Consider the following 8,502-nt stretch of genomic DNA (forward strand, 5'->3'; position numbering starts at 1 on the left):
TTCACCTTTCAACTACCCTCTATGAGGAGTCAATAATTCTACTACCTTAAAATTTAAGGTGATAAAAAATCTATTTTTATAATTTTACTGTATTCTACTTGTAACTGAAAATATAAATTGCTTGCCTGGTTTTTACTAAATTTGATCCACCCTTATAATTTTTGATCCCCTAAGCTTCAGATAATGGGAAACATTCAACAAGATACACATTGACGCTAGGTGAATAAAAAATCTTTTTGAAAACACAAGAGTGCTCTGCTAGAATTTTACTATATTTTTACCAGCCTAGTCATGTTTTTCTCAACTACCCTAATTGAAAAACATTTTCAAATGTTATTCTATACTAACTAATATTTATTTTTTCAATGTTTAAATATTAAAAATATGAAAACACTTTATTCCAAAAACTATAAATTTTACCCGTTTTAAAAAATTGATTCGAGTCGTAATACATGGCTAAGCGAAATCGAATAGTTAGTCCTTTTTATGAATGTAAAATAACTGAAATCAAGTTGAGTTTTAGTAAATACAATGGAATTTTTATATTTCACAGAATAAATTACCAGGTAAGAAATATTCAAATTGAAATAATTTTATTACGTCTATTACATTATTTATCTGATTGTAAAGGAGGGTCGTCGGGATCGTGCGCACCTATTGCACCCTATTGTTAAAAGATTTGCATTCATTAGGTAGATGAAAATTTGAAAAATAATTTAGGTATTTAATATTTTAATAATATTTAAATAAGAAGAGTATTAACGATTGGTCAAAACATAATTTTAAGATTAGGTGTATAACATAAAGAATTTATATTGCAAAACATTTTAAGTAGGTATATTCAAATGAGACCGAAATTACCGGTTGGTCAGAACAGCTGATATAGATTATTTGCGTAGTAAAATAAATTTATATTAGCAGCATTTTAAAAATTTAAAGATATTTGTATTTTAATTCTTTGTCGATTTTTCATTCATTGTCAGTTGAATATAGGTAAAAACTAAAGGTTATTACAAAAAAATATTAACTTATTTATTTTGTGTATGAAAATGTTTGAAAGAATCGCCCACGGAGAGATCTGGTTTCTCGGCACAATCCACACACTCATAAATTGGGTTTTTTCTTATTTTTAGGATAGGACATACTCTGCATCTTTTCGTTTTCGTTTCGCGTTTGTCCGATTTATTAGCAATTATTTATAGGTAAATGTTCGCGTGCGATATTCCGTCTTTCTTTGCTTTTTTATAAATTAATTTACGAATTAATTCTAACCTTGATATCGTCTTTTATGTCTTTTGTTTAGTATATTGTTTAAAACTAAGTCTAACTTTCCACGGTACCATCGATTCATCTAGCGATAATTATTTTACTGGATAACGCAGAGCAGTCATTTTATTATTAAAAAGTCTATAACTGTTCTTATTCTATAAAACCGATCTTCAGGAATAACATTCGGTCCCATTGGATTATGGATGAAGATTAAGCACCTTAAAATTATAAGAAAAAGATCTCTTCCGATGTTCTGCAAAAAAGATTTTAAGCTGAATAGTGGATCTGTTTTCCAATAACCCTCCAATCTTGAAATCCGTATGTGTCAGTGTGGAAGATAATTCCCATAAATACTAGAAATTCAAATAAGGAAAGTAGTTTACATCTTTAAATGCTAGAATTTACACAAACACCAACTTCACCAACTTTTTTATATGCTAAACATTGCAATATTGTTGTTTTGTACACTACCTATTTTTTAACAAAATTTTACAACTTAAAAAGGGATCATTCCCGTGAGTTGGCTGTATATCATATAGTTAAAAAACTCGAACATTGAAGTAAAACACTGTTGTGATTGGTATATTTAATTAAATTTTAAAAATCCTAAAGGATTAAGTTCAAAACGTTTTCGGACTTATCAGTCCAGTGAAATTTGTAGTACTTTTAGTAAGTAATTAATAAGTAATAGGTAAGTAGTAATTTTTAATTAAATATACCAATTATTACAACAGAAGTGTTTTTCACACACACACACACACACACACACACACACACACACACACACACACACACACACACACTCGCACACACACACCGTGTAAATGTATTCAAGTATTTTTGAAAAAACAAATTTATTTAATTTTTGTTAAAGGGGTAGTAAGGGGTAAAAAATTACTAAAGTTGTAATAAATTCGTAAAAACCTAGCAGAACACTGTGGTAGATCATAAATATTTTTTTTAATTCTGCTAGCTTGAACCGTAAGCCAGCAGAATCGCTTCCCTTAAGGGTGGTTTGATGGTGAAAAAATATTAGGGTGGTAATAAATTAGTGAAAAATGGGTGAAAAAATATGCCATCAACAAAAAGTTTTTTTTTTTTTTTAATTCTGCTAGCTTAAACCTTAAGCCAGCAGAATCGCTCCCATTAAGGGTGGTTTGGTGGTGAAAAATTATTAGGGTGGTAATAAATTAGTGAAAAATTAGTGAAAAAATATGCCACCAACAAAAAGTTTTTTTTCTGAATTCTGCTAGCTTGAACCTTAAGCCAGCAGAATCGTTCCCATTAAGGGTGGTTTGGTGGTGAAAAAATATTAGGGTGGTAATAAATTAGTGAAAAATGGGTGAAAAAATATGCCATCAACAAAAAGTTTTTTTTTTAATTCTGCTAGCTTAAACCTTAAGCCAGCAGAATCGCTCCCATTAAGGGTGGTTTGGTGGTGAAAAATTATAAAATTATTAGGGTGGTAATAAATTAGTGAAAAATTGGTGAAAAAATATGCCATCAACAAAAAGTTTTTTTTTTGAATTCTGCTAGCTTGAACCTTAAGCCAGCAGAATCGCTCCCAATAAGGGGGGTTTGGTGGTGAAAAATTATTAGGGTGGTAATAAAGTAGTGAAAAATTGGTGAAAAAATATTACGTAGGTTAAATTGGATTCCGCTCATGTGTCCCCGCTAGCTTAAGGGACCTCAATTTGCCAGCTCGATACGTGGGAATTCCAGATAATCGAGTATCCTGTACTCCTGTGAATTCCGATAGCTAAAACACAAACTATAGCTGCGGGTGTGCCACTTTACACCTGCAGGTCTAATATTTTTTCATTTGGAAAGAAAGGATTATTTTACGTTAGGTTGATGATAATGTGGCAGCACAGTATAGACAGCTATACTGTAGTGGCAGATTGACAGTTAACCTCCAGCCAAACATGGGTTGACTGTGCTACCGAAGTGAGGGAACGTCGACGGAGAAAAGAGGAAGAGATCAGAGCAGCTGAGGGCTGTCAGAAAACGATCACACGACGAGGTGACAACGAAAAGAACTCTAACAGTTTTCTTACTTGTTTTTAGTATGTAGTTTATTGCTAATAAATCAATAAAACAGTTTAAAGTGTACCCCGACTACTTTGCTTCCCGCAAACAGGCCACATTGGTGACCCCGAGAAAAAAAACTGTAAGTACAACGTTTTATACACAACTATGACAAACACCGACCAAGCAATGCCAAACAATATGAATATTACACCGTGCGAAGGCGATGATCACTCATTAATTGCACGGGTAGGCATTAAAGCGCCAGAGTTTTGGCGCACTGAACCAGAACTATGGTTTCTCCGGCTAGAAGCGCAGTTTCGACAAGCCAAAATCACAACTGACAACTGTAAATTCGACCATACAGTTGCTAGTTTAAACAGTGAAGTACTTATAGAAGTAGCAGACATAGTAAAGAATCCCACTGCTGGCAATGCCTATATACAACTAAAAACTCGACTTCTCGACAGGTATGGCACCAGCTCAGATGAAAAGATCAACAAGTTGATGGAACTCACTCTGGGTGACCTAAAACCCACTCAACTACTCCATCGAATGCAAGTTTTGGCCATGGATAACATTAGTACGCAAGTTCTCAAAAATTTTTGGTTGGACCGCCTACCACCTTCAGTTCGAAGCGTTATATCTATTCTTGATGGAGACCTAGAAGAACTTGCTAAGAAAGCCGATACGTACCTCCGGTGTTCCAGTTTTCCAGTCATGGTTGTTACCGAAAGCTCTACCTTAGACAAAAGAGTGGCTGCATTGAGTGACCAAGTGAATGCTTTATCCAACAGATTAACTGTAGCTGAAGAAGGGCAACAGATTCAAATGGTCAAGAGTACCAAGTCATCATCTGACGAACAGTGGTACTACCATCGAAGATTTGATGCACAAGCAAAGAAATGTAGACCACCCTGCAATTTTACAAAAAACGATCAAAGGGCGCAGTAATGGCGCCAACCGCAGCCCCTCACATACCACGCCGCCTCTTCATTACCGATAGTGCTCTCCAACTTCAATTTCTTATTGATACAGGGGCAGACCTAAGTGTGCTTCACCACACCCATACTAGGAGCCGATTTTCTGACGTACCATGGCATTAGTGTAGATATGAGAAACAAACGAGTAGTAAGTCCAAGTATGTCAAGCAGTATTACCTGTGTGTCTCGTCGTGTTAGGGTGCCAGAAGTAGGCTTATCCACTGCCCATCCCTATGATCGTCCAACTGTTGCTATACCAAAGGATACTGAAAGAGTCCAGCACTATATTGAGACTCGAGGTACACCAGTTTTCTCTAAACCACGAAGACTTCCACCAGACCGTCTTCAAGCTGCACGAGCAGAATTCAACGAGCTGATGCAGGCAGGCATTATCCGACCATCAAAGTCATCTTGGGCCAGTCCGCTTCACTTAGTTCAGAAGTCCAATGGACGATGGCGTGCCTGTGGAGACTTCCGCCGTTTAAATGCCATGACGAAACCAGATCGATACCCTATACCGAACATCCAGGATTTTGCTAACCAGCTACATGGTAAGAAAATTTTCTCTTGCATCGACTTGGTACGTGCTTTTTACCAAATTCCAGTCCACTCGAAGGATGTCCAAAAGACGGCTGTAATAACCCCCTTTGGGCTGTATGAGTTCCTCCGAATGCCGTTCGGTTTGCGAAATGCTGCCCAGACGTTCCAGAGATACCTCGAGCACTTTTTTCGAGAATGCTCATATGTGTATGTATACATTGACGATATCTTGGTTGCCTCGGAGACTGAGACTGAGCAACACCTGGCATCCGTACTTTGGATTCTGGAAGCAAATGGACTCCAAATCAACAAGGATAAATCAAAATTCCGTAAACGTGAAGTAAACTTCCTGGGTGCCACGGTATCCCCAACTGGCGTTCGTCCATTACCAGCTAAAGTTAGCGCGATTCGTAAGTTTCCACAACCTACGACCTATCGACAGCTACGACGATTTATGGGTATGTTCAATTTCTACAGACGTTGGTTACCTAATGCTGCCAATGAGCTAATGCCACTAACGGAGTTATTGTCTCAGCAAAAGAAAAAGCAGCAAGAACTAAATTAACACCAGCAGCTGCAGCAGCTTTCACCAAGGTAAAAGAACTCTTGGCCGCGTCGACTGAATTAGTATTTCCAGCACTAAATGCCCAATTGAACATGTCAGTTGATGCCTCAGATGCTGCCATCGGCGGTGTTTTGCAACAGCTTATAGGTGAACACCTACAGCCCATCGCTTTCTTCTCTCGAAAGCTTTCTAGGATGGAGCGAAACTACAGCACTTATGACCGAGAGTTGCTTGCCATATTCAGTGGCATACATCACTTCCGCCATTTTCTTGAGGGTATGCCGTTTACCATTTATACTGATCACAAGCCTTTAACGTTTGCCTTCCAACAGCGACATGAGCGGCAGTCTCCACGACAGATATGTCAACTAGAATTTATTGGACAATTCTCGACCGATATTCGACATATACAGGGCGCAGCCAATATCGTTGCCGACTGTCTCTCACGACCTGAAGTAGACGCTATCACAACACCCATTACTATTGACTATGACCGGCTATCCGAAGCTCAGACTACAGATGAGGGTCTTCAACAGACCCTGAACGATCCTGCAAGTTCCTTACAACTTCAACGCATAGTTCTACCAGATAGCCAGCGGCCTATTTATTGTTCAGTCCAAGATGGTCGTATACGAGTTTATGTGCCAGCTATGTTCCAAAGAGATGTTTTCCTGAAGTTCCACACGCAGTCCCACCCAGGGAATGCTGCTACATTACGAATGATTGCTGAACGTTTTGTGTCAGCCAGAACGTTTTGAATCGCCAATTTAATCAGTGGTCACGAGAGTGCATCCAATGTCAACGTGCCAAAATCGGACGTCACACTGTTACACCTGTGACACCTATAGGAATGCCAGACGATCGATTCGCACACATACATGTCGACATCGTGGGCCCACTTCCAGCATATCAGAACTTTCGATACCTGCTCACAATCATCGACCGTTTCAGAAGATGGCCAGAGGCCATACCTATCTCTGAGATTACAACCGAAGTTGTCGCGCAGAAGCTCCTTGAGGGATGGATATCCCGGTTTGGCGTGCCAGCAACCATAACAACGGACCGAGGTAGGCAATTTGAGAGCCAGTTGTTTCGCCAGCTCAATGGATTGCTAGGTGTACAACATATTAAAACCACTGCCTACCATCCACAATCAAACGGATGTATTGAACGTTTCCACCGAACGCTCAAGGCTGCTCTCATCGCCGCGGACACAGTATCGTGGGTTGAAGCCCTCCCTCTGGTCATGCTAAGCCTTCGAAACACTTTCAAACAAGACATTGCATGTACAGCCTCCGAGTTAGTGTATGGTACCCCAGTGAGTCTCCCTGGACAGCTGCTTGTCCCTAGTGCTGTTACACCCGACGAGCATAGTTTTGTCCAACGACTACGTGAGACCATGGGAGCATTGCGTCCTGTACCGACGAGCAACCACTCAGCCCGCACCGCCTTTGTCCATTCGGATCTAGAGACTACGAGTCATGTGTTTGTACGGACCGATAAAGTGAAACCTCCTCTTACACCTCCCTATACCGGCCCGTTTAGAGTGTTAGAACGAAGTGACAAGGTTTTAACTGTGGATGTCCAAAATGTTCCTTAGCGAATTTCCATGGACCGACTCAAACCAGCATATATTCCAGCGGCTCAACAGTTGCAGGAAGAACATGCATATGCCAACCGTCTCATGAGCAACACAAGTCAACATAGCCGTTCGAAACTAGCAGGTTCCTCACTGGAGGGGAGCCCTGTGGCGGATTGACAGTTAACCTCCAGCCCCACATGGGTTGACTGTGCTACCGAAGTGAGGGAACGTCGACCGAAAGAAGAAGAGATCAGAGCAGCTGAGGGCTGTCAGAAAACGATCACACGACGAGGTGACAACGAAAAGAACTCTAACAGTTTTCTTACTTGTTTTTAGTATGTAGTTTATTGCTAATAAATCAATAAAACAGTTTAAAGTGTACCCCGACTACTTTGCTTCCCGCAAACAGGCCACATTGGTGACCCCGAGAAAAAAAAACTGTAAGTACAACGTTTTATACACAACTATGACAAACACCGACCAAGCAATGCCAAACAATATAAATATTACACCGTGCGAAGGTGATGATCACTCATTAATTGCACGGGTAGGCATTAAAGCGCCAGAGTTTTGGCGCACTGAACCAGAACTATGGTTTCTCCGGCTAGAAGCGCAGTTTCGACAAGCCAAAATCACAACTGACAACTGTAAATTCGACCATACAGTTGCTAGTTTAAACAGTGAAGTACTTATAGAAGTAGCAGACATAGTAAAGAATCCCACTGCTGGCAATGCCTATATACAACTAAAAACTCGACTTCTCGACAGGTATGGCACCAGCTCAGATGAAAAGATCAACAAGTTGATGGAACTCACTCTGGGTGACCTAAAACCCACTCAACTACTCCATCGAATGCAAGTTTTGGCCATGGATAACATTAGTACGCAAGTTCTCAAAAATTTTTGGTTGGACCGCCTACCACCTTCAGTTCGAAGCGTTATATCTATTCTTGATGGAGACCTAGAAGAACTTGCTAAGAAAGCCGATACGTACCTCCGGTGTTCCAGTTTTCCAGTCATGGTTGTTACCGAAAGCTCTACCTTAGACAAAAGAGTGGCTGCATTGAGTGACCAAGTGAATGCTTTATCCAACAGATTAACTGTAGCTGAAGAAGGGCAACAGATTCAAATGGTCAAGAGTACCAAGTCATCATCTGACGAACAGTGGTACTACCATCGAAGATTTGATGCACAAGCAAAGAAATGTAGACCACCCTGCAATTTTACAAAAAACGATCAAAGGGCGCAGTAATGGCGCCAACCGCAGCCCCTCACATACCACGCCGCCTCTTCATTACCGATAGTGCTCTCCAACTTCAATTTCTTATTGATACAGGGGCAGACCTAAGTGTGCTTCACCACACCCATACTAGGAGCCGATTTTCTGACGTACCATGGCATTAGTGTAGATATGAGAAACAAACGAGTAGTAAGTCCAAGTATGTCAAGCAGTATTACCTGTGTGTCTCGTCGTGTTAGGGTGCCAGAAGTAGGCTTATCCACTGCCCATCCCTATGATCGTCCAACTGTTGCTA

The 8,502-nt window shown here is 40.0% G+C and overlaps 2 protein-coding genes across 2 annotated transcripts; both read left to right on the forward strand.

Annotated features, from left to right (window-relative positions):
- The first annotated feature begins 3,465 nt into the window (after positions 1 to 3,465).
- LOC140444526 (uncharacterized) lies at positions 3,466 to 4,251 on the forward strand. The gene has a single exon (XM_072536284.1). It carries the CDS (start codon positions 3,466 to 3,468, stop codon positions 4,249 to 4,251), a length of 786 nt encoding a protein of 261 aa, XP_072392385.1.
- Positions 4,252 to 7,433: 3,182 nt separating this feature from the next.
- Positions 7,434 to 8,219, forward strand: LOC140444527 (uncharacterized). Its single transcript, XM_072536286.1, has one exon. The coding sequence runs from the start codon at positions 7,434 to 7,436 to the stop codon at positions 8,217 to 8,219; it is 786 nt and encodes a 261-aa protein (XP_072392387.1).
- The last annotated feature ends 283 nt before the right edge of the window (positions 8,220 to 8,502 follow it).

This window comes from Diabrotica undecimpunctata, chromosome 6 (assembly GCF_040954645.1).
Source record: "Diabrotica undecimpunctata isolate CICGRU chromosome 6, icDiaUnde3, whole genome shotgun sequence".
In the NCBI taxonomy this organism is placed as follows: domain Eukaryota; kingdom Metazoa; phylum Arthropoda; class Insecta; order Coleoptera; family Chrysomelidae; genus Diabrotica; species Diabrotica undecimpunctata.

What these genes read in the sequence shown, in the direction of transcription:
- LOC140444527 (XM_072536286.1), top strand. Translation starts at nt 7,434, where the DNA reads ATGACAAACACCGACCAAGCAATGCCAAACAATATAAATATTACACCG.
- LOC140444526 (XM_072536284.1), top strand. Translation starts at nt 3,466, where the DNA reads ATGACAAACACCGACCAAGCAATGCCAAACAATATGAATATTACACCG.